Source organism: Lemur catta, chromosome 5 (genome assembly GCF_020740605.2).
Source record: "Lemur catta isolate mLemCat1 chromosome 5, mLemCat1.pri, whole genome shotgun sequence".
NCBI lineage: Eukaryota > Metazoa > Chordata > Mammalia > Primates > Lemuridae > Lemur > Lemur catta.
Genome location: NC_059132.1, coordinates 17,178,467 through 17,205,227, shown reverse-complemented (window position 1 = coordinate 17,205,227; position 26,761 = coordinate 17,178,467). Strand labels below are relative to the sequence as shown.

The following is a 26,761-nucleotide window of genomic DNA, read 5'->3' as shown; positions in this document are numbered from 1 at the left end:
GGTGATATCCCACATAGCGGGGACAGGAAATATCAGGACTCTGAAGGTGCAATGGCTTGGCGTGTTTCAGCCCGGAGATAAAGAAGGCCTTGCTGGCTGGAGAGTGAGGGGCCACGTGGAGTCTTGGAATAACCGCTAGGCGAGGTGAGGCAAGAGAGGCAGCTGTGAGCCAGAGTAGGCAAGACAGGTACGTCATGGCAAGGAGCTTGGAGGTCTTTCTACACATCATGGGAAGCCACTGGGGGCTGCTGGGCGGGCAAGTGACACAACCTGATTCCTGTCTTTAAATTTTCCTTCTGGCTGCTCTGGAGGAAGGATGGGGACAATGTGGAGTAGACAGGGACTGTGACAAGAGTGGAAGCAGGGGACAAGCACGGAGCTAGTTCAGGGAGAGGTGGTGGGGACTTAGACTAGGACTGTTGCAGAGGAAACTGAGAGAACTGGATGGTTTCCAGGCGAATTCCATTTCGGCTGTGTAGACGGCTCAGGCCCTTTTTCTAAAATATGCAACTACTTATAGTATGAATTTGGACTTTTGGAGAAACATCAAACCACTCAAAAGAAGAAAAAAGAAACACACCTCCGAAGCATTTCATTTTTTTTTTTTTTTAAATATTTGTATTGTGAGCCGGTTTCAATGTAACTTTCTTGGGATGCTCTCATGACACTCATTGCTGACCTTTGACCCCTCTGTCCTCTTTCCCAGGTCGTCCCATTCCACCTACATCCTCGTCTAGCCTCCTCCCATCTGCTCAGCTGCCTAGCTCACATAATCCTCCACCAGTTAGCTGCCAGATGCCATTGCTAGACAGCAACACCTCCCATCAAATCATGGACACCAACCCCGATGAGGAATTCTCCCCCAATTCATACCTGCTCAGAGCATGCTCAGGGCCCCAGCAAGCCTCCAGCAGTGGTAAGGAAACTCTGTGGTGTCTCAATGTGTGCTGTTTCGTGAGTGCCATTCTCGATTCTCCGGCGAAACGACAACTCGGAACCAAGGGCTGGGGCGAAGGTGGTGTGGGGAGCGTCACGGTGAAACACATTTGTCGTTTTGTGACTTGGCAGTTCCAAGGTACATTTGCTGGAGGTCACAGTTACTGAAGAGGTTTTGCTTATCTTAACAGGGTTTGGGCCTCCTTCGGTGGAAGGAACTTGCCCACTGCTACGTGTGTGAGCACGCTGGTCTCAAAGGCAAAGTGCAGAGAGACACTGGAATGTTGAATTTTGTATTACTGTGGTTCTGGTCATAGGTGGGTGACCCCGGACACCCTCACACACCTGATTTGTGTGTGTCAGATCTGTTGTTTTTCAAAAGTTGGCTTCTGACTTCTTCCTTGCTTGTTTAGATGATTTTTCGATTAAAATGTGTTCCCGTAATATGAATACCAAATGTCTTGCCAAGTCTGAGATGTTTGGGGGAGACCTCTCCTGTAACCCTCCACTTGTGTGGCTTTGCTTGAATTTAACAAGCTGACCATGTGGTACTATGGTAAATACTGCCTCTAAATCCATGGTTTTCATTTTAGTTTTCACATTCACGGAACAGAGGGACTGGACACAAGGTTCTGTTCCACTTTTGAGGATTTTGTGACCGCTGTCTCAACTCCCAATCTCTATATCTTAGGGGGGATTGCTCTGGGCCCAGCAATAATCGTGCCTTAGTTTGATGTCTCCTGTTGGTGATATGGTCACATGAATATGTGAATGTAGGAGTGGGCAATATCTAGGGCTTAAGTATCCATGGCCGAAGGAGAAACATTTGCAGAAATTAATTGCTCCTCACCCAAAGGCTTTGGAGTTCTCTTCTGAATTGGCCACTCATGATGCTTATTTGCATATCCCATCAAAAGCAGTACAAAGCTTTCCATGCCAAGAGTGTTCCTTGATGAGGTTGTGTTTTGGCTCCATCCATGAGTATATGCCACCCACTGCTGGCCTCAACCTCTCCAATTAGAGAGGACCTCCCAAATGCATTTAAGATGACTCATTCTGGAGATGGAATGATGGACTGCTACTTATGGTGGCCCATGCCCTTCTTCAAAGCCAAGCCTGATATATTTAGTAAACTCATATTCTTTTTCAAAAAAAATTACCTAATCAAATCTCTCATCAAATGAGCAATCCATTGTTGATATTATGAAGGCCTTTAATCTACCATAAATCTTTATTAGAACTCATCAGAGCTTCTAGTTTGAGAGAAATGTGATTATGGCACTCTTAAAATGACATTACATCATTGGGGTGATTGGTTTATCATTTGGAGAAGAGACATCAATCATAACTAGCATAACCACACAGTAAATGAATTCAACCTTTCTACCGCGGAACAATGACACTGTAATTGCTCAAAATCAGGCTTAAAATGAAATCGGAAAATGCTCTTTCTTCAAATATGATGTTAACTTAATGGAATATATTATGAAAAATCATGTTTGAGGAAATTCTATATAATTAAAAATATGTGGAAATATATTCCCTTTTTTCTTTCATCAGAACCTGATTTTAGCTACAGAGCCATTTTTTTGCTGCTGAGATTGTGTTGCATTTAATTGAACTACCTTCACTTATGTTTTGCTGCTTTTTATTTCATACTATGTAATCGTGATGAATATTGTGTTATGAAGGACAAGAGGCTTTTGAAATGAGGTGCACCTGCTGATAGCTTTTTAAAAACAGACAATTATTAGAGAGAAAATGAGCTTTTAAAAACTATATCCTTTTATGCATATATGGATACCCAAGCAAAGATGATTTCCATAAGAGAGGTCAGTTCATACCTTAGGGCCATCTAGAATGTTTTCTTAGCGATAATGCAGTGCGTGATTTCTTTTCTTTCGGGCAGTGCGTCAGATTGTAACTTGTTGATAGGGTATTTTTGTTAGTGTTATGCCTAATCAAGACCTCATTTGGGTGGACACAACAGATCTGTGTGTTCAGAGTCAAACATCCATTTTTCGTCACTCACACCAATTTGTTCAGCTCGCTTAAGACTGATAGCGATTTAAGCTTCAGTAAGAGGAGAAAATACCACAGAAAATTTAAGGGTCCATTTTCATCCCAAACAAGAGCGGTATTGATATGATTTTTTTTTTCCAACTGAGGGGTAAAGACCCAGTTTTGCAATACCCTTGTTTTCAGGGGGTATTTATCTAAGAATTTGTTAAAGCTCCAGCCAACAGGCGATCATTCAAAATTCTTGACTCTGGTTTAGCTAAAATGAGAGCAAATTAAGTACGAGTATGTGTGTGCTCACGTCTCTGCATATCTGCGTGTCTGTGTGTGTGTGTGTGTGTGTGTGTTTCTTGTGGAATGGATTTGGGGTCCAGGGCAAATTGAGGATTCTATCAAGATCTGAATGCAGTTGCCATGAATTTAAATTTGACATAAAGGATTGAAAATAGAGTTTGACACAGAAGATGCAAAGTGCAGAGCTGTGCCTGAGCGCTCTGAATTGAGTTTGATGAAAGGGGCTGAATTTTTCAGGAGGTGTCACAGCATGAACAAAGCGCCCATGTGTTTGGGTGTGTTGTGTTTAGCTGGTTAATTACACAGAATTTTTTACGTTAGTCTCTTGGCAATAACCTTGTGTTCTGAGGATCAGGTACCAAATTGGTCTTTGTCTCTTTCTTAGGTGAAATAAAACACCTCCTAACAGGTTCAGCCCATACACGACAGTAAAAAAATTATTTCTTCCTCTCCTGTTATTGTTGCCGTTGTTATTTGATGTTGGTGAAGCCCGTCATTAGGAGAGCCACAGCACACGATTCCTGCCCAAGGAGCCCCTTTTCTAAAGAGACAAACTGGACGTAAACTATAGGAACTAAAATGTTTTTGCCCAACATGAAAACCTCCTGAAAGCAACAACAAAGCTTCACCTTTATGGCTTGACTGTCATTATTTTCTATGACTATAGTGTATTCTTTAGTGGACAGTACTAAAATCTCGCCACCTTTGAAGCCAAATTGCTCTAACCCTTCATCTATGCCAATCGAGCAGATAGCCAGGTACAGTTAGTGAGATGCTTACGAGAGCCGTTTCTCTCCCCCTGAAGCATCTTCTTTCAGATAGCTGAGCTCCAGCTCCTGGCTTATGCTGTGTTCTGACCTGCCGCCAGAACAGGTTAGCTCCAGAGATGTTTCTTGTACACAGAAGCATAATTTCAAATCCTATGAAATAACTCCTCTGGATCCCAGAGGCCACATAATGGAGGCTCCCACAGACGGAAGAATGAGACTCCCTTCCAAATCAGAGTAGAGTTTGCAGTTTGCTATCAACATATGACGCAGAAAATATAGGGGCAGCCATAGTATTATCTAAAAGCAGTGGATTACCTTCTCCCTAGAAAAGGTTGATATTTAGTTTTCTTTAAAGTCTAAATAAAAGGGGTGTGGAACATTCATTCGTAACACCAAACTCTATATAAGAAATAGTCCTCTGCCGGGACTCTTTCAGGAGGTCTATGTGGCAAAGAAGTTGTCCCGAACAGAGAGTCTCCATTTGTAACTGAGCACATTGGAGGTGCCCTAACCCTTTTTTGAAAAGCAATGCCTTCACTAATTCTAATTGGAAATAGTATATCAAAATCAGCAAGCTGCAGAGTTGCCCTAAGGTGGTCCAAGAATTCAGTTGCCTGGCTAGCTTAATAATTTAATGTTAAGTAAATGGTGTCTTATTTATCTGACATTATAAAGCAAAAGCTTTATTCATTCATTCATTCATTTTTTTTTTTCTTGCACCTCCTCCATAATTTGTGACAACTTATAACCATTGTTTTAAAAACAAAATTCTGTCTGGGGGTTGGATACACTTGAAGCTCTGACTCAGGTGGAGCAAAAGCAATATATGTAACCTAAACATTTGTACCCCTATAATATGCTGAAATAACAAATTAAAATAAAAACTTGACAAAAGTAAAATGAATAAATAAAATACTCTAAAACTATAATTAGGTGATACAATAAGGGTAAAGAAAAAAAATCTAGGTGGAAAACATGCCTATATGCTCAGATATGTAAAATCCTGTTCCTTTATTTAAGATAGACAGAAAACTTGATTCGGAGCCTCCTAGCAATCAAAGCAAAAAGGGAAACACAGAAAGAACAAGATGCATACACCCATGAGAGAAAAATAAGTCAATGCTTCAGGAAAATTCTGTGAAACCTCCAAATGAGGCCAGAAAGAAATTTCTCATGAAGGAGGTCATGTGTGTATCCAGATGACTGAATTCTCAGTGACATCATATAACACATATGCTAATTTCCTGTGAAAATTTCTTGTAACCTCCCTCCGAGTAAGCAATAGAGAGCACTTTCAGTTTAAAAACAGTCCTACCAAGATCTAAACATTGCACAGTCCAAGGGTAAAACTGGACTTGATCCATAGATAAACCTTAGTTCTGTGAAAGGACCATGTAAACTTCATGTCCTGCAGGCGATAGACCTTAAATATTATTGCTCATAACTGGATTCAGTGGGAATTAGCAGACTTCGAGGTTATACTCACTATCCGGAACCTGAAAATCAGGTGTTCTGTGTCACAGATTTGTCTTGACAGCCATAAAGAGGTTCGAATCGATATCCTCTCATGAAAACTAAGGCACCTCTCCCTCCCCAGGCCCCTACTACTCTCCGTGGGGCTAGATTTAGGGTGAAGAAGAAGGCAGCCCACAGAAGTAGACACGCAAGAATGAAATTTCTTCCCCTTATATATCTTAGGTTTTATAAAGAAATTTTTGTCTGATATGTTATAAATTTTCTTGCCTTCCTAAGCAGATTACGCCCATTGTAATTTAATTTAATTTAGGATCCCCTGAATAGCTCACAGCAATTATTATGCACGTGATGATTGTACTGTGCTGATAATACTATCTCTTTTTTTCAAAAGTCTTTGTACCGTTATGTGGTTGTTTATCCCACTTCTCCTAATGTTCTGCGTTTTCACTTCTGATTGTTCTCTTTATAGGCTTTGCTTTCTCCTCTCAGCTTTCCCCCCTTCTGCAGGGACCTCCGCTGTCGTGTCCCTGGTGGCAGAGTCACAGTAGATGCTCAATAAGTATTTATTAAATAATAAATGAATTGATGTCTAGAGTAACCACCTTTATTTTCCACCCCTGATTTGGGGGTCAGGAAATCAAGTGCAAGTATCATTCACTTTTCCAAGTCAGATTTGTTTTGTGCATAAGCCTCCTGGTTCCAAAGTCTTCCCTAAGTCCCTTGGATTTCTGGGTCCGATGTTCAGAGACACCTGCAGCAACTTCCTGGCACCCAAGCAGGTTTGGTCCCAGCTATGTCTCCTCCCTCGGGGTTCTTAGCGCATCGAGCAGTGCAGGGTGAGTCCAGGCTGCCGTCTTCAGTCTGCAGGGCACAGGAACAGCCCTCACTCATGCTCCAAATGCAGAGCCACTGGGGACCTGCCTCTCAGCTCATGGCATTTTTCCTCCCTCAGCGCTAGCTATTGTGCTAAGCACTTAATATACCTTTCTTCATTTACTTTTATTTAATCCCCACCACATCTCAGTGCAGTAAGGATTATCATCATACCCATTTTATAGATGAGAAAACTGTGGCACAAAGAGGTTAAGTCACTTACCAAAGTCACAAAGTTGGGAAGTGAAGGACCTAGGAGTCAAACCCAACCTTCCTCATGACAGAGACTTTTCTCCTCACCACTCTGTTAAATGTTAACCTCAAAATATTTGTGTAGCTTATTGAGATAAACAACAGTGTATTGTATTACAGCAAAGCCTTGTATGAAAGAGCACGGGTTACAATTTCTTTTAAAGTTTGAGAAAAACTAAATGCAGCGTCATCAAATACCCACTGCTTGGCAAGCACACAGCTCCCTGGACTCTTCCCATGGAGATTCTGAGTCGATAAGTTCCGGAGGGGCTAAGGAACTCTGTTTTTCCTGTTCCTTTCAGGTGATTCTTGTCATCTGGCAAGTTTGGGAAGCATTAATGTAAGGGGACAGTTCTGAAGCGGAAATTGGAAAACTTGGGTTTTCCCTGCTTCACAGCATGATTTTTGGCAAGTCATTCAAACACCCTGGGCCTCGGTTTCCCTACCTGTCAAGATCAAGCTTTGGCTTTCTCTAAGCTTCCTTCTTGCTCAAATGTTCTGTGTTTGTAAGTCCTTGAATCCAATGGGATCCGGCTGTCCCCATGTTAGGGGCTCCCCGGCCTCTCCCCTGGGTAGTGTGGGTTCCACCCCACCATCTGGGATGTTGACAAAACTAAGACCTACACAGTCATGCTAGGCAGATCCTTGCAGCTTACCTGCAGAAGGTGAGGAGAGTGGTTTGGGGTACTGTGACACTTGGTTGAAAATGTTGATGTCATTCCCATGACAGGGAGAGAGCACAGCTCCGCCAACATGAACCTGGGTTCCCAAAGACACTCACTTCAGCTTTGGCCTTTTAAGGTCTCCCGCCTTGAGAACTAGGAACAAATAGTCCTCAGGACTCCCTCAACACTGTTAACATGCCCAGCAGTGTAGCAAACAGAGATGAGACCTTTCCTTCTTTTCCTTCGTGTCTTCCTGCAGCACATCCACGCACCCACACGTACATACGTATTCTGTAGGTCCAGCAGTTTCCAGCCCAGCTAGGGTGGGGCTTGCTCTTCTGCACCGTGGTACAAATGAGCACACAATCAAGATGGACAGGTAATTCCTTCGGAGATGCTGAAGCATGGAAGTGACAGACGGCAGAGAACTGCTCCTCTTCGGCAAATAATCTTGATATTGACAAAAACCCCAGAGTCGATAGGCATTGTGTACATTGCACCTCTCCATCTCTGTCCCTGGCTTCTTGGTACACACAAAAAGATATCCTAGGCAAGTCCAGAGACTGGGAGCTACATGCAATATCTTAACAGTCTCCTGCCCTAATTATTACGCAGGACTGCAGCCTCTCCCAAATTCCCTTAAAGACTACATTTAATTCTAACTAGCTTCTTGTATAATATTCAATAGTCATTTTTAAAAGTGTTTCCAGTCGTAGTTAGAGATATCTCAATTCTCTGCTGAATCAAAGGATATATTTATTTTACCAATGGGCAGTTTCAACAAAAATTACAGCCCCAGCCCTGGATAAATCTCTTAGACCCATCCCAAAAATAAAAATGAAGAACACATTCTTAAGAGTGTAGACTCTGAAGTCCACACTACTTAGATTCAAATCACAGTGACACTTTGTAACACTGTGATCTTGAACAACTTACTTAATCTGTCTGTCTCAATACTTTTATCTGTAAAACAGTAATAAATATCTACAAATCCTGAAGTTGTTACGAATATTAAATGACATTCTGATGCACCTAAATGTCTTAGAAACAGGCTTTACACAATTGGACCAAAGATTGGGTTTGATATCACTTACTTTTTAATTTAACAATTTTTTATTTTGTAAAATATACATAACATGAAATTTACCATTTTTATTTTTATTACTAATATTTTTAAGGGTACATTCTATGGCATTAAGTACATTCACGTTGTGCAACCATCACCACCATCCATCTGCAGAACATTTTCATCTTCCCCTACAGAAACTCTATACCCATTAAACACTAACTCCTTTCCTCTCAGCCCCTAGAAACCACTATTTTATTTCTGTCTCTATGAATTTGATTACTCTCGGTGCTTCGCATAAGTGGAATCATACAATATTTGTCCTTTTGTGATGGGATTATTTCATTCAGTATGATGTCCTCAAGTTTCATCCATGTTGTAGTATGTGTCAAAATTTCTTTCCTTTTAAGGATGGATAATATTTCGTATTATGTGTACCAGATCGTTAGACACTTGTGTTGTTTCTACCTTTTAGCTATTGTAAATAATGCTGCTATGAACATTGGTGTACAAATCTCTGTTCTAGCACCTGCTTTGACTTCTTTTGAATATATATCCAGAAGTGGAACTGCTGAATCATATAGTAATTCTATGCTTAATTTTTTGAGGAATCACTATACCATTTTCTACAGTGGCTGCACCACTTTGCATTCCCACCAGCAGTGCACAAGCGTTCCAATTTCTCTATAACCTCCCCAACACTTGTTATTTTCTGGTTTTTTGATAACATCCATCCTAATCAGTGTGAAGTGATATTGTATTGTGGTTTTAATTTGCATTTCTCTGATGATTAGTGATGTTGAGCATCTTTTCGTGTGCTTGCTGGCCATTTGTATATCTTCTTTGGAGAAATGTCTATTCAAGTTCTTTGCCCAATTTTTAACTGGATTGTTCAATTGGATCATTTATTTTTTATTGTTGTTGAGTTGTAGGACTTTTTTTGATAAATTTAGGGGGTAAAAGTGGTTTTTGTTATATGGATAAATTGTATCATGCTGAAGTCAGGGCTGTCAATGTATCCATCAACAGAATAGTGTACATTGAACTTGGTAGGTGGATTTTTATCCCTCACTCCCCCACCATCCCCCTTTCTTAGTTTCCAATGCCCATTACTGCTTTTTATGACCATATATATCTTTTTTTTAGCTCCCACTTATAAGTGAGAACATGTGGTGTCTGTTTTTCCATTTCTGAGATACTTCATTAGGATAATGGTCTCCAGTTCCATCCAAGTTGCTGCAAAAGACATTATTTCATTCGTTTTTATGGCTGAGTAGTACTCCGTGATAGATAGATAGATACTGCATTTTGTTTATCCACTCATCAGTTGATTAGGCACTTAGGTTGATTTCATATCTTTGCTATTGTGAATTGTGCTGTGATAAACATTCTGGTTATAATGACTTCTTTTCCTTTGGGTATATACTCAGTAGTAGAACTGCTGGTACAAATGGTAGGTCTACTTTTAGTTCTTTGAGGAATCTTTATATTGCTTTCTGTAGTAGTTATGCAAGTTTACATTCTACCAATAGTGTATAAGCATTCCCTTTTCACCACAACCACACCAACATCTATTATTTTTTGACTTTTTAATAATGGTGATTCTGACAGGGGTAAGGGGGTATCTCATTATTGTTTTAATTTGCATTTCTCTGATTACTAGTGAAGTTTAGCATTTTTTCTTATGTTTGTTGGCCATTAGTCTATATTCTTTTGGAAAGAGTCTGTTCATGTCTTTTGCCCAGTTTTTCATGGCATTATTTTGTTTTTTCCTCCGGAATTGTTTGGGTTCTTTGTAGATTCTGAATATTAGCCCTTTGTCGGATATACAGTTTGTGAATATTTTCTCCCATTCTGTAGGTTGTCTATTTACTCTGTTGATTATTTTGTTTTGCAGAAACTTTTTAGTTTAATTAAGACCCATTTATTTATTTTTGTTGTTACTGTATTTGGTTTTAGGGTCTTACTCATAAAATTCTTCACCTAAGCCAATGTCTACAAGAGTTTTTTCTACATTTTCTCCTAGAATTTTTAGGATTTTAGGTCTTACATTTAATTCTTTCATCTACGTTGACTTAATTTTTTGTGTATATTGAGAGAGACGGATTTAGTTTCATTCTTCTGCATGTAGTTATCCAGTTATCCCAGCACCATTTATTGAATAGGGCTTCCTTTCCCCAGTGTGTATTGTTACCTGCTTTGTCAAAGATCAGATGGTCTTAGATATATGGTTTTATTTCTGGGTTCTCTATTCTATTCCATTGATCTGTGTGTCTTCATTTATACCAGTACCATGCTATTTTGGTTACTATGGCCTTGTAGTGTAATTTGAAGTCAGGTAATGTGATGCCTCCAGATTTTTTCTTTTTTGCCTGGGATTGCTTTGACTATTTAGGGTCTTTTTTTGGTTCCATATAATGTTTTTAGATTATTCTTTCCAGATCTATGAGAAATGATGTTGGAATTTTGATGGGAATTATGCTGAATCTATAAATCACTTTGGGCAGTATGGACGTTTTAACAATGTTGATCCTTCCAATCCATGAGCATGGATGTTTTTCCATTTGTTTGTGTCATCTCTGATTTCTTTCATTACTGTTTTGTAGTTCTCCAATTGTAGGAATTCTTTGTATATTCTGGATATTGATCACTTATCAGATAGATGATTTGCAAATGTTTTCTCCCATGAACTGGGTTGCCTTTTCATTCTGTTGATGGTCTCTTTTGATTTGCAAAAGTCTTTAATTTTAGTGTGGTCCAACTTCTCTTTTTTTCTTTTGTTGCTTGTGCTGTAATATACAAAAACACTTTTAAGGACTTGTTCTATGATAACCATTGTTTTTATGATTTTTACAAATGATAATTCATTTAATCCTCACCACTGAGAAAGAGAAAGGCAACCCTTGATGCTGGGAACAGGCCTGACACTAACATCTAGGCTTAGGTGCTGTTAGGAGCTAGACTGTCACTCACAGTTAGGTCATGGTGTTCTCTCATTGAACATAAAAAAGTCTTACAAAATACCTACACTCACTGAGGCCACTCCCTGACTATGATGAAGTGAGAGAAAATGCCAATAGATGGCATCATGATTTTACCTGTTAATAAAAACAGACATGTCACTGTCCAAACCACAAAATACAAAACATCCCCCTCTTCAGGCTAAAATGAATGAGTCCTGTTTCTATACTATTTACAGTTTTAGCCTTTTCTAGTCAGCTCTTTTTATAGAGCAAATATATTGAGACAACAGATCATAGAATCATACCCACTCCCTGATAGTACCAAATACAGAGTGAACCTGTTTCCTTGCACTTTCCCTAAAAATCACTTAACACAAGCCCTTTTTAACACTCCTTTACTGAAGCACCCTATGACTCCCATTGTGTCTTCTCCGTCATTGCAATGGGTTAATAAATTTTGCTTGGCCACAGCGGGCTCTTTCCTGATGGTGTTTCGTCTGAGGGACATTGACACATCATGCTGTGAGTCGGGATTACTAGTATTCCTCTTTTACGGATGGGAAAACTGTGGCTCGGAGCAGTTAAGTAACTTGCCTGAGGACAGATACATAGTTACGAAGCAGTACAACAAGAACTTGACCCAAAGAAATTAGGCTCCAGAGTGATAAGTATATATTAATAGAAACTTAAGTAAACTTTAAAAATTTTCTCAATTCCAGGAGAAAAATATGTTCAAGAAATGAAAAGTAGTAACAGGGCTCAGCCCTGAATAGCATTTACATGGCAATAATAAACATTGAGCAATAATCTAAGTGTTATATCAGAAGGCTGGGGGATGAAAATGGGACATATGTAGCTTGGGCATATAGAGGGAAAAGCCTGGATCTATAAATTTCGTAGCTAAAAGTTACTAGATAATGCTTAAAATTGAAAACGCAAGAAATAGCAGCAAAGCATACTATTTATAGAACTGGAGATAAATACCAAAATAATCAGCTAAAAAAGGTAAATGTGGTTGCTGCTGAGGAGAAAGAAATTGGTGGTGATGAAAAAAGATTGCTATTTTTGAACCAAACCTTGTAGAACTATTTGATTCTTTAAACTATGTGCATTTTTTTCTTTTGATGAAAACATTTTAAAAGAAAGTTACAAGACTGGACATGCAAAATACTTAATACGATGTTAGAACCCCCAAATGGAGTTTAATCTTCTCAAATATATTTTTGTTCCACAAATATGTATTGATCAGGGACATTGTGTTTGAAATGACATCAAGTGCTGTGAACTCGAATAGCTAGGCACTGGGGCATTTGCCTCAAATCCATAGATTTACCTATATCTGCCTCTGTTGATTAGCAAGCCCTGTGGAGTTGTAGGGGCTTTAGCTCTTTATTCCGCCCAGCTTAGGATGGCATGAGAACACAGAAGATGCCACGATCACTGTCCCTCCCCACTGCTAATCCAGTATCCAGCTAAGCACAGGTCTCGTCTTTTCTCCAAAGCTTTCCCAACCAACTCAGCCCAACCAGAGCTTTCTCTTTTCAATATTGCAGAACAGTCTTATAGACTACCTTATTCAATTTAGCACCTCATTACTTTCTGATTTGTAATATTCTCTTGGTGTTTCATGCATATATGTCACTTGTGTCAACATTAAATTGTCACCACTTAAAGACAAGGGTCATTTCTTTAGTCATTTTGCATCACTAGCACGTGGTTCAGGTTGAGATAAGCTCAAGACATCCTTATTGATCTAGCTTTAAAAGGACCATGGTAGACCAGGGCAACAAAAAGGTGACTGTCCCCACTAAGGCTTTTTGACTTGGGCCTGGTGACAGTAGGTCATTATAAAGCTTTTAGATCTGAGACCATCTGTGATTGTGTGTAAGAGCTTGATTACTTTTAGAAAGAACAGAAAAGGTACCAGAGGGCATGGTGAGAAAAGATGTGTTTATCTAATCTACTGTCTTCCTTAGAAGGGACAGAGTGATGTAGATCCAAGGGAATAGTTCTCTCTTCATTCTTTTAGTAGCTGCTCTCCTGAGTTGATGGTGCCTTTGAGATAGTTGCCTCCATTGCTACATTTATAGGGGTGCAGCCATAAATCGGGAACTACCTAGGGAATTCATGGGCTTAGCATCTGTATTGGTTTCCTAGGGCTGCCTTAACAAGGTACCACAAACTAGATGGGTTAAAACAACAGAAATGTATTCTCTCACCGCTACAGAGATTAGACGTCCAAAATCAAGGTGTTGGCCAAGCCATGCTCTCTGCAAATGCCCTAGGGAAGAATGTTTCCTTGCCACTCCTAGTTCTGGTGGTTGCTGGCAATCCTTGGCATTGCCTGGTGTGGCAGTGTGACTCCAATTCCTGCCTCTATCTTCACATGGTCATCTTTTTTCTTTGTGTATCTGTGGGTCCCCAATCTGTCTCTCCTTATAAGGGTACCAGTCATTGGATTTAGGGCTCACCGTCATCCAGGATAAATTCATTTGAATTAGATCTGCAAATAGGTCACAAAATCCAAGTAAGGTCACACTCAGCGGTACCAGGGCTTAGGAATTCATACCTTCTGGGGGGGACACAATTCAACTCAGAACAGCATCCAGCTGAATACTTAGCAGAATAGAGCTACTAGATGTGGCTTCCTGTGTCACCTCTATTATTGATCCCACCATGCTCTTTGATTGCTTTCACCACTAGATTTAAGTTCTTTGAAGACACAAATCATATCTCCCAAAATAGAATGCATTTTATTCTATGCATTTAGCTGACACTGGGCCTCATATACAGCAGATGCTCAATAAATATTAGGTGAATGAACAAATAGTATATGAAGTCAAAGGATGGAGGAAAAGTGTACAGGGGTATTTTCAATTTCCAAAGAATGGTCTAAGGAAATAGTAAGGGGCAGATTGTGGCCCCCTGGCTACTCCCTCACTCTGCAGAAGGACAGACAGAATGAAGAAGGCATTTCTGGATGAGGGAATAGTGCAACATGAATGGCAAAGAAAGCCACATGCAAGCAAAGAAAAGCAATACAGTTAATATTTAAACTCTAACATCGCAATAAACCAGTAAAGTATAGAAAAACTATTTTTTGTGGTGCTTTAAAATGCCAGCGCCAGTCTTCCCTTTGATTCCCCCAGGGCCAATACCAGCTCTCCCTTTTGTCACTTTCCATCAAAGCTTTTGTTTTACCATTTCTGTTGCTTATTATCCTTATTCCTTTCTGGTGCTTGTAAAGCCAAAGATGAGGGGGCACTGTGCATTCTTGGTACGGAAGCATTTAGGCAGTTATCACTTAAATTAATGTTTTCTGCTAGAGTTATATTTTAGTGGAAAACAATAATTGTTTCTAAGACAGCATCTTGGAGTTGAACCAATTCTATCAGTGAACGCTGAACCATGGGAAGCTAACAATAAAAGGCAATGATCAATCGCTCTTTTTTTTTTTTCCTTTTCCACCCCAAAGGCAGACTCTGCATCCCTTCGCTTTAAAAAAAAGAAAAGAAAAGAAACTGATGATACAGCATCTTTTTAACACCTCAGCAGAACAGTCAGAGCCCCTATAGAAAAAGACCCCCTAATTTATCTGTATCACACTTTCCCACCCCCACCCTCACTTAGGATTTACGGAGATGCTTTCGTGCAACTTACGGCCTTAGAAATCCATTTGTGAATTGTGTGGATGTCCAATGTGGACCGAGGGGTGGGGCACAGGACTCTTTTCCTTCATGCCAGCTCCCCAAATAGTTCCACAATGCAATCGGTGGCATTCACACTTGACTGGAATCGCATTTCAATCTGTTCCATCTGATTGGATACTGTGTTTTCTTCCCGTCTGTGGTAATGGAGCACTCGTTCCCAGGATCCAAGGTTATTTTCATCTGCATGACCTTTTGCATCTCCCCAGGGTGCCTCACCATTACCCAGCCCCACAACACACACACACACACACACAACACACACACACACACACACACACACACATGCACACTTTTACTGTGCCTGCTTAGGATAGCGCTTTGCATGTTGCTTTCTCTGTAGCAACTGTTGTCTTTGATGCATTTCCATGAGCCATTTTGTTGCTGTGAAGGAGCAGTGATCCTTACTAGTTTATGCCTCTTCCCTATTTCTCTGTAGTTTATTCGCATGGTCTTCCCAGTCAGGTCAAGCAATTTGCTTTAAAAAATAGAAAGAGATAGGAGGGGACACCACCTCTTTAAGATATTATTAGGATGCTAGTTTTATGTTTTCTTTTGCTAACCTGTGTACCTTCTCGTGAAGACTGTAAACTAGTTAGAATATAAGAGACGGAGGATCTGTTGTGAAAATAATTCACAGGGAGGGGAAAAAGTCATATTACACTGGGCAGACTTGGCCTTTTCTGCCTCTATTTATTGATCTCAAATTGCTGAAAGGGCTCAGAAGATAAAAAGAATCTGTGAAACAAAGAAAGAAAATCACAGTGAAGAAAGAGCGAGCCCAGGAGATGCGGCTGCCAGAGAATCTGTCTGAGTCCTAATTCCACCCAGAATTCGCAGTGTCACCTGGGGCAGTCCTTTCTCTTCTTGGACCCTCTCTGTTGTCTTTTGTAGTGCTGGGAGGGTTTGAGTCAGATGTTTTGAAAGTTCTCTTCCAACTTTCAAATGTCACAATTCTATGAAAAGACTGAGAACAAGGCACCACACATTTACTCCCCTTCCAGTGATGTGTTGAGTTGCCGAGGCTGTCCTCTCTCTTTAACAACACAGAGACAACTTCTTCCTCCCAAAGGAAACCAGAGTTGTTGCCCGTTTCTAGATGGATGAGGATGTTGACCTGGTGATGATGATGACGATATTAAATAATTATCATCATCATCACTTATGTTTGTATAACATTTTCTATTTCAAGGAACAAGCTCATGTACTTTATCTCAAGTTGCAAACATCTGGCCCTTGGTCAAAAGACCTTGCAAACCTATTTGATTTGTCCTTCTTGGTTTTTTTTTTTAAGTGTTTTTATTTAGGTGGCAATTTTGAACAACCAAGAGATTTTATGTAAACGTTCACAATTCTATCTTTCTTGAAATAACAGCATACCTAGAAATACCCACCTACGTTACATCATGACAACAAATAGCTAGAGTCAAGTAGAAGCTGCCCAATTTAGATGGGGCATGATTTTTCCATTTTCTCTTTTACATGACTCCCCTGGCTTCTGTAGCATTGAACTTGCAATCCCAGTTATCTAGTTTGTTGGCATCAATGATGATGATGACAATAATGATGATGATGATATCACCAGTATTGTCATTAATAATAATCTCCATGTTGATGTACCATCTTCACTTTTAAATAACACCATCATGTTTTTCACTTTTATCATTATTAACATCCTCACTACAACCATGTGGTGAAGAGGATATAAAGGATATTATTTTCTCTATTTAACAGATAAGACATTTTAGGGTCAGAAATTTGAAGTGACTTCCCCAAAGGGCCATATTTAGTGAAATGTTCTCAAACTTCCCACCACGCAGGTCTTCTTTCATTGCTTTCCCCCATGTACTCTATGGTTTGTAGGACTTTGTCTACCTAGTCACATATATTAAGTCAAGGGTTGTTTATTTATTTTGTGTTACATGAAGACAGATGTGTGTGTGTGTGTGGTGTTTGTGTGTTTCAACCCATTGATTTATTCTACCACACCAAAAATAGAATTCCCTTAAAATATGCTTTTGCCCTCATGACTGATTTCCCTTGTTTCGCCTTAGGTACCAGTAGCTTTTTCAGCCGCATTTCAACTCACATCTAACCTCTGCTCTCAGTGATGAGTTTATTTACCAAGTAAAATTATAACTTTGCTAATGGACAAATTCTTTGGTTCCTTTGCACAATTAATTCTTGATTTCTATGCTTTCCTAGCTAGACCTATTGACAAGTACCCACAGTTAGGAGGAAAGAAAGCTTAAATGGGTCATGAAAAGGTTATGTGAGTTTTAGGGAGCCTGGATTAAATATCCTTAAAAAATAGTTGGGCTTTATGCTGAGCTGCTAAGGTCAGTGCTACGGCAGTTAGAAGCAGAATTCAAATTCAAGTTTTTGTCATTGCTGTTACTTACAATAGATACTGCAGTATACAACATGGAAGATTGCCTCACTTCGGGTTCTGAGGTTGCTACTCAGAAGCTGTGGACTGTCAGCATGTTTTGATTAAATACCCATACTGTGTCCTCCATGCCACAGGTGCTGGGCATTGCCTGGGTTTGTAGACCCATCATCACACCTGAGCCAGGTCCTTGGCTTCTTCCTGGCATTCTGTCTGATACTGATGAGTTCTGCGGTTCTACTGGTCCTAACTTGCCCATTTCCTCACAAGCAGCACAAGCTCAGTGTGAGATCCCTCTTTGAAAAATAACCCAGAAGCATCTAGGGCTTGATTGGACTCCGGCTTGCTTTGGAAAAGATTCAGACTTTTACAAAATGAAATTTCCCATGCTAAGTAAATTCTGTTTATGTTTCATTGTATTCTGTTGTCAGATGCCACAGGTCCTTTGTGATAAGAATAAGCAAATATGATGTATTTCTGACTGTAACACCACATTGATGGTAAGCACGCTATGGACTTAATTATAGCATTTCACAAAAGGAAAAAAGGAATGCTGCATTAAACATGCACATTATTTATAAAGCTCCTAATCTCAGGAAAATTCATTGTGAACAAAATCTTTTCCAGAATGGAGAAAATATAACACATAGATTCTTATGAGCCAAATACAGTTCTTTATATATATATATATATATATGTATATATATATATATAGAGAGAGAGAGAGAGAGAGAGAGAGAGAGAGAATATATGCCCAGCTCAGATCCATGTCTGGAGTTATACATTTTGAACAATGTGGGTCAAATTAGGTTGGTCTTCTAAAAAACATTCCCGCATTACAATGCAAGCAAGCTTTGATGGGACATCTAGACAGACGAGTGGTTTTCCTTTCTGTGGTAAAGGACCAAAAATGCAGCACTCCTGGTTATCTAGGTGCAGCACCAAAGCAGAGATTGTGTGGAGAGACCTTACACAACATGTGGCACGTGCCATCCAGAGTCCATTGTGCAGCTACTTGGGGATAGGGGTGTTTCTGCTTTTAAAACCTATTCAGTTTCAGAGTCAAGCCTAGCAAAAGACATTGAGAGGTATGTTCTCAGCGGGGTTGGGGAAAAGGTGGGAGCCCGTGTCCTTAAAAATGTGTCCCATCACAGTTCTGCAAAAACCCTCTCTTAAGAGCTCCAAAGTCTATGCCTTATTTCCTTTCCTATTTGGACTATTGTTACCCTGGGCAAGTTCTTTAATTAACTTCTCTGTGTTTTAGTTTCACCATTTATAACACAGGGATAATTATGCTTCAAGATAATGTGTGGGAAAAAATGCCTCTCTGTTGCACAGTGAGAGGCGGACATGCCAGTTATCATTATTGTTTATTAATAGTAATGCCACCTCAAGTGGACGGTAGAATCAGCACTCTTCCCTGTAAAACTCAGAACCTTCGTCCAGATTAACTCATGACATTTGACATAAAGTCTGAGGTTTCGCTTCAGGCTCTGCAGTGGGAGAGCATTACCTCTTTCCTGGGTTTCTTCTTCTCTTATGGTCTTTTTATTCCAGTAAACAATTGGAATTGGGCCACTCAGAACTCCCTGTCTGTTAAACAGGGATGGGATGGTAACTCCATAGCTACTCAGGCCAAAGAAGTGGCAGATCATAGAAACTATCGTATAATTCACGTTCAGCATTTATACATGTATTTGCATGGTCCTACTCACTCCAGAATTGGTCCTACCAGTTCCGGATTGGATGATAGAGGCAAACAAATCAATTTAGAAGTTGAGCACAGACTTTAACTTCCCACATCCTAGTAGAAAACTCTTCTTGTAAAACAATTAGACGCATGGATTCAGACCCCTGCTGTGTCCAATTAGACTTCTTTAAAAAGGAACAACCTCTTTAACTTTGTGAGTTTCTGGGGGCTGTTTATCGTTTCCTTTTGGCTTATCACAACTCTTAAATTACCTTAGCATATGTTTTGTTGCTAGTATTTTTCTTTTTTTCTTTTGCCACAGGAAATAAAAAAAAAGAAGAAGACTTCTTTATAAGAGACATTTCAAGAAGATGTTAGAGAGGGGGGGAAAAACGTTGGCTAATGAAATAAAGAAGAAAATAATTTCCGAAGGCTTTTAAAACTATGTAGTAGGACAATCATTCAAGAATGGGATACACCCTTAAGCAAAATTAGGTCTTATGGGTGACAGAGGAACTAAGTTTGGTGTGTCAGCATTGAATTCTTGTCAGCCTTGTTCCTGCACTCCATACAAATTCAGGATCTAAATGATTATGCATAGTATGCTTTTGAATGTGATGAAATAATGCATTTTATGTGGTCAGTAATCAAAGTACTGCAGTGTTTCTTTCCATTCAAAGACTTAGTCCCCTTATGAACGACTCCCTAAGAAATAAGAAATACGGCCAGGTAGTTCAATGCAGCCAGTGTAATCACCTGTACATCTACCAAGCCTCTTTCACACTGGAGGTGCTTTACTAGATAATCAGGGTTTTTTTGAAGGCGGAAGCTTTGTCTTATCTTTGTATCTTTGTTACCTATTAAGCACCATGCTTGGCACATCAGAAGCCACAGGTGATCAATGGATAAATGGATGATGGATGGAGAAAAAATACTTGGCTTTCTTGGTCTTGGAAATTTCTGGGTATCACTAAGGAAGATACAGAATATAGGGCAAAGTTCTCATACCTAAATATCAGCCCAAACCAGCATGTTTAGTAAAATATATTTTCATTGCCCTTAGAATAAAATCAAGAACATTCATTGTGGCTAGCATGATGTAAATCACTAGACTTCTTTGCATTCTTTAAAAACACTAAGCTCTTTCCTGTGACAGCCTTGTACTTCCTGCTCCATCTGCCCATATTGTTTCCCCAGATCTCTGCAAGGCTGACCCAGTCATTCACTTGACTCAAATATCATCTCCTCAGACATCCCTTCTGCATCCAAATTTCCTCCCCTTCTTTCAGTATCCTCAATGCCCAAAAGAGTGCCTGGTCTAGGCCTCCTCACACTTAGCATGCATTCAGTAAATATCTGCTGGGTGATTGACAAGTCATTACACATATTTTGCAAATATTTGTTGTGTTATTATAGGAAAATTCTTGAAGTTATTCTTCTTCCCCAGATCCAATTAATTAAAAAGCAAACAATCAGAAACTCAAAGCCACAGTGAAAACTTTCATTTTGTTCTCCTAAGTAACCAGAAGATAAACTCTTGCTTTCTCTCTACTCACCCTGGACAGAAGGAAGGAAGAAAGGGAGGGGAAGGCTCAGGAAAAACTGAATTAAAGTTTTTTTTAAAAAAAAAAAGAGTTGTAAGATTTCATAGGGTTTAATATGCTTATGTGAACTGAGACTTTCCAAGAGAATAGAAGCTTTATTTCCCAAAGTTCTTTGACCAGGCAGCATTTCCCTCCTCCTCTCTCTTCTCCCACTTCTCTTCCTCCCCCCCCTCCTCCCTCTCCTCCTCTTCCTCCTCTTCCTCCTCCTTCTTGCTCTGAATACTTTTGAGATTAATGCTTTTGAGACTTACGGCATGCGTTTTGGGAAACAGTAAAATAGGTACCACCATCTGCTGAACATTTTCTGTAGCCTGGGCACTGTACTAGGCATTTTAAGTTTGTCACTTGCTTTGGTCCCTCCACCTTTAATTAGTGAGGGAAATGAGCCTCACAGTGTTGACCTAACTTGACCAAACATCACCCTCAAATCAAGCATAGCAGCTGGGATTTGAACCATTGATCCCTATGGCCTTGACCTTCTCACTGCTATATACTATTTCTCAAAATATTGCTTCTAATGACTTAAATCAGAGGTTCTCACTAGCAAGCATCTATAAAATACAGATTTCTGGGCTCTAGACAAGATTTTTTGAGTCAGTAGGTCTGGGCTGGGATCTGAAATTTTGCATTTCTAACAGGTTCCCGGGTGATGCCTGCTACTCTGTCCCGTGGCCCACATTTTGAGAACCACTGACTTAAAAGCTCCACTGTCACTGTCTAATGTTTTTTTTGTAATGTTAGGAGAGGCATAAGAAGCTGAACACTCTTCCTGGTAGTTTTTACTGGCTTCAAGGGATACAAACAATTCATTTCACTTCCACAAATATTTATCAAGCATCTACTGTTACAGACATTATACAAGACATAGAAAACCAGAAATCACTAAGACCAGGCACTTGGCCTTAGGGAGACTCTAGGCTAGTCAGTGGCTGCACAGGGCAGGTGAGGCATTAAGAACAAGAGCAAGCAGATGGCTGTGATACGGGGAGGTCAGACACTCTGATAGATGTAAACGCAATGCCCGAATGGCACGAGGCGGCCCTCCCCGCCGGGGCTAGAGCTGGGACTCGGGGAAGGCTTCCTACAGAGCTGGCACCTGACTGGTGGTGTCCTAAATCATGATCAGCAGTCAGCTGGGGTGGACGGGATTTCAGGAAATGCCAACAGCAAGGGCAAAGACATGGAGAGATGAAAAAACATGAGGCCTTTGGGGAAAGCCCGAACGCTAAAGGAAAGGCCAGCGTGCAGATGTGTCTGGATTCAGGCGTGGAGCAGGGAACGACCGGATGGAGGCTGGAATCTGGCCGTGAGAGGCCGCATGTGCATGCCGTGGGTTCCAGACAGAAGTCAGAGCATTTCTAAAGGAGCCCATCCCTGAGGCATGTGGCTCCTAACCAAAACACACGATACCTTCCATTCTTCGGGCATGCATTCCTTCTGTAAATAGTTTTGCGACTGCAGGCTGTACAAAGAGAACTGAAACTCTGAATCTGTCCTCCAGGAAGAGAAATAAAACATTTACAATCTAAAATCCAATACAAAGGTAGAAGTGTGCCCTTATTAAAAAGCGTAGAGACACAGAACTGAAGTCCTGAAACAGCACAGAGGGAAAGAGGTTGCTGCATTGGTGGTAACTCCGGTGACAGAGTTGAAGGTGGACAGCAAAGCAGGGCCCTGTCATGAACCTCTCAATACCTTTATGGATATTTTTATAGATGGCTGTCGTAGTCACCTCAAAGGGGGGTAGGGATTGAAGCTGGGAGGTGGAAACTCCAAAAGCTGTTAGAGAGGAAATGCCTTTAGAATCATGCCTGCTTTTTCCTCCTAGCTAAACGTCCAGAAAATAGCTAGCATGTGCGTTTCCCCAGCCTGATTAAAGGGTGGATGTGCAAGTCTCTAAATAATTGCTGCATGAATCTTTATAACCACGCGAAATGAGCTTAACTCGGTTGGTGTACGGTGGCAGAAAGGCTGATAATGTGAGGCTCATCACTCTACCATGCTTCAAAGAATGGGAGGCAACAGCCCTGTTCTCCTCTCTCCTCCCTCCCTGATTAATCCACACTTTCAGAATATGAGTAAGGACTGACTGATGAGCTGGTTTGGTTTAGCTTTGTAGGATTTTTCCTCCAATTTAGCAAGCAATGAGGACTACTTCTACTCTTTCATTTGGCTCTTAAGTCTCATTTGTGCCATTAGCTGAACTAGTACCTTTTTTTTCCTCTCCCCTGCTCAGAATTCAGAGACTTGTCCTTCTCTTGTAATTATAAAGTGCTCACAATCAAGACAGCCCTGGTAAACTTTGCTTTTTGGCCCAAAAGCAATATTAGCTAAAGAGCTGGTTGTAATGCAGATGCTTAGAGAAGTAGGAAAAAATCAAGTCTTAAAAAGATTTATAAACCCCATTCCAGATTATATTCATCATCTTCCTTTCTTGCTATAAACTCTGGAGAATTGGGATAGAAATGCTATTTACAATGATCCCTGTCAGTAGATGTTGAATACAGATTTATCTGCCTGCCAGGTCACAATTACCTATAAAATCTAAATGAAATGAATGAAGAGAAAACCCATTTTTCCCAGTAATGGGATATTCCAGTGATAGTTCCTTTCCTTCCAAGCCCCATTCTTGCTTTTCCTAAGAAGAGCCTCACCATTCTCCTAGCCGTGCTCAACAACTCAGAGCTGCCATTGACTCCTCCTTCTCATTTCCCTCCACGTTGATCCGGTGTGCAGGTTCTGTATCTCCTTTCCTGCCCAAGTCCCTGGCACCTCCTCCCCGCAGGGACTCAGGCTTAGGTGAGGTTCTCCTCACTCCTGAGAGCGGGTTTACATCTTGCAATAATCAGCTACTGTCTACACATCTCCAGCCTCTTCCTCCCCTCCACCACCCCAGCTTGTCTTACACCTGCTTCCATGTGAACTCTTCCTCAAGAGTATCTGGGCAGCTCTGAAACACCTTGGTGCCCGGGCTGCTGCCTGGCACAATTGCATCAGAATCTCTGGGTTGGCACCCAGGTATCCACATTATTTCAGACTCCCGAGGTGATTCCAGTGTGGCCCAGGCTGCCAACTACAGCTTAAAGAGATAGCTAAGAAAGTCCAAGGTACCAGACCAGTGACTCCCAAAGTTCAGCTATGTTTTATTCACAGGAGAGCTCCTTGAACCATAGATTGCTGGGCCCTATGCTTAGAGTTTCGAATTCCCCTCCAGAGAAGGGGAAGTGCAGAGAATTCACATTTCTAACATTCCCAGGAGCTGCTGGTGCTCCTGGTCTGTGGAGACCAAACTTTGAGAACCGTGGCTTAAAATTATTCTCCTTATTGGAGGAGTCTGAAGGTGGGTCACTGAGAGGAAGACTACACTCCCCAGGTGGCTTCAGACAGAGTTGTTTTTGTTTTGTTTGCAGAGACAGGGTCTCATTATGTTGCTCAGGCTGGTCTCGAACTCCTGGCGTCAAGTGATCCTCCCCCTTTGGCCTCCCAAAGTGCCGGGATTACAGGCATGAGCCACCGCCCCTGGCCCAGGCAGAGTCCTGTAGCACAGAAAGCAGATTCCCTTCACGGAGGGAGTGCTGCCAGGCAAATGCACAAGTGCCCATTAGGATGGAGCGAAAGCACTGCGCCCGATTCTGACAAAAAGTTGACATTTGAACAAAGAGAATTAAATAAAAGCAAGTATGTTAAATTAATTTGAAAGGTCTTGTTTAAATCCACTCACGCAAAGGCGTTCTCAGTTAAGGCTTTTATTCTATCCTTGGCCCACCTCCCTAAGCTTAGTTAGTTAGCGCGGCAGCTCAGAGCACATTCTGGGTGATGCCAGGAAAAATTCATTTCACACCTGAAATGGTTAGACCGCACACCGTTTCTTACAGTGGCTTTCCGTCTGCGCCCTCAACCCACTGAAAAAAGAAGATGGGGGGAGTGGGGGAAGGAATGATATCTTTCTCTGGAAACATCAGACCAAGGCAATCATTTCCCTTTGGTGCATTAGGAAGCCCTTAGATGTGAGGAGCTAGTGAGCTATGAAAGAGCACTGGGACTTCCCTTGCAATTTTTAAAAAATCATCAAAACGCTTTCCATACATGAAACCACCGACACTTATGTGGGGGAGGAATTATTATCTGTGTATCATGAAGGTGGAAATTGCGGTACTGAGAGGTTAAATGATATTCCCAGCAGGCAGGAGAAGAAACTTTTCCAGGCCTGGCATGAAAACTTCTTGTATCTGTGTATGTTTTCTCCTGAGGGCTACTCTGATGATCCAAAGTAAAAGTTGGGAATTGGGGTCATGATTTATAAACGCGAGGTTTTGAAAACATCATTTCCTCTGTTTGGAAGTGAAAGTTGGCTGTGAGAATTCATCACAGATGAGGCTGACATAGTTCCGTTTTTGAAGTGGAAGGATTGGAGGAGGGGCCGTGTTTGCAAACTGTTAATTTTCTTGTTAATGACTGGGTTGGTTAATAACTACCTGGTGAGGACCGTGGCGGACAAAGATTGTCTGAAACAGGTCAAGCCTTCAGCCAGCGTGGCGTGTCCCATCCTGACAGAAGGCTCGGGAGACAGGAAGACTGCGCCGTGGGAGGGGTGAGTATAGCCAGACTTGGGTGAGAGGAGACAGCGGTGACAGCCCAGGGGACTCTTCTGTCAGAGATTGGCAGCACTGGACCTAGTCGTGGGGACCAGAGTGTAAAAAAGGGCCTGAGATGCCTTTTTTTGAAATGCGTGTGCCTTTTAATTCCTTTATGTTTTTCTCATTAATGACATGATTTAGATACGCTTTTTCCCCTTTTTTCCTCCTTTTATTGATATATATTAATTTATATATTTATGGGGTACATGTGTTTGTTACATGCAGAGAATGTGTAATGATCAACTCAGGGCAATTGGGGTATCTGTCACCTTGAGTGTTTATCATTTTTATGTGTTGGTGTCATTTTAAGTCCGCTCTTCCAGTTACCTTGAAAAATACGTAGTATCGTTGCTAAGTATAGTCACCCTAGTCTTAGCTATGCTTCTTCTCTGTGGTCTATGAACATGGGAGAACAATTGGAATATGCACACAGGATTTAAGGAGACAGAATTGCACACCCAGTGATTGTCACTGTTACCCTTTGATACATAGCTTTCTTTTCTCTCTCTCTTTTATTCAGTTTGTCATAATTGTCCACGACTGGATTGCTAGCACTTAGAACTGTTCCTAGCACAGGCTGGACACTCAACAAGTATTTGTTGACATAAGGATGAAGAGAAAAATACATCATATTTATTATTTATCATATATAATTATACAATATATATTATATTCTATATAATTACAGATTTTCACAGTTATCAAATATCAGGCTTTCAAATACTCCATGGACTCCTTTTTCATGTGGCAATATATGGCACTATGAACCAGCACACACTGGTGCTGTGGTCAGGAGTTTGGGCACTGGGTCAGAAACCAAACTAACGCTTACTAGCAGTGTGACCTCAAGTAGTTATTAATACTTGATCTCTCTAGCCTCGGTTTCTTAATCTGTAAAATGGGAGCAATAGTAGTACCCATCTCATAATGTCCTTGTGAAGGAAAATAAATTCATGTGTTTAATGTGCATTTGATGTACCTGCTACAGTCACAATTGCTTGGTAAATAATAGTTACTAATATTATAGTATGTTATCAAATATTATTCTAGAGCACCATATTAATGTTCTTCCATTGATGTGATATGTCACAATTTGTTTACACCTACTGCCTTTTGTCAAGCATTTTTGCTGTTTTAATTTTTTGGTATAAAAAAAATCACTGCAAAGATTATCCTTATATAAAAATTACTTTGCAGACAGGATTCTGTCAACCTCCTCATTTGCCAGCAAGTTAATAAACTCCATCTTTCCTTCTCCTGAAAATAAAAAAAAAAAATTGTGTATCTATAATTAATTCCTTAAAATAAAATTATAGAAGTATTAATAAAAATATAAGATTATAGGCAATTAATCTTTCTATACCTTTCTATAATATATTGCCAACAAAATGTGATAGCAGCATAGAAACCAACAGTGTAC

The 26,761-nt window shown here is 40.5% G+C and overlaps 1 protein-coding gene across 4 annotated transcripts in view; it reads left to right on the top strand.

The window, feature by feature from the left end:
- Positions 1–26,761, top strand: part of TENM2 (teneurin transmembrane protein 2) — a 1,161,672-nt gene that overhangs the window by 825,126 nt on the left and 309,785 nt on the right. For all 4 annotated transcript variants that reach the window (XM_045551217.1, XM_045551218.1, XM_045551220.1 and 1 more), the window contains one exon: positions 707–916. In XM_045551217.1, the coding sequence (XP_045407173.1) occupies positions 707–916 (210 nt within the window). The remainder of the gene's footprint in view (positions 1–706; positions 917–26,761) is intronic.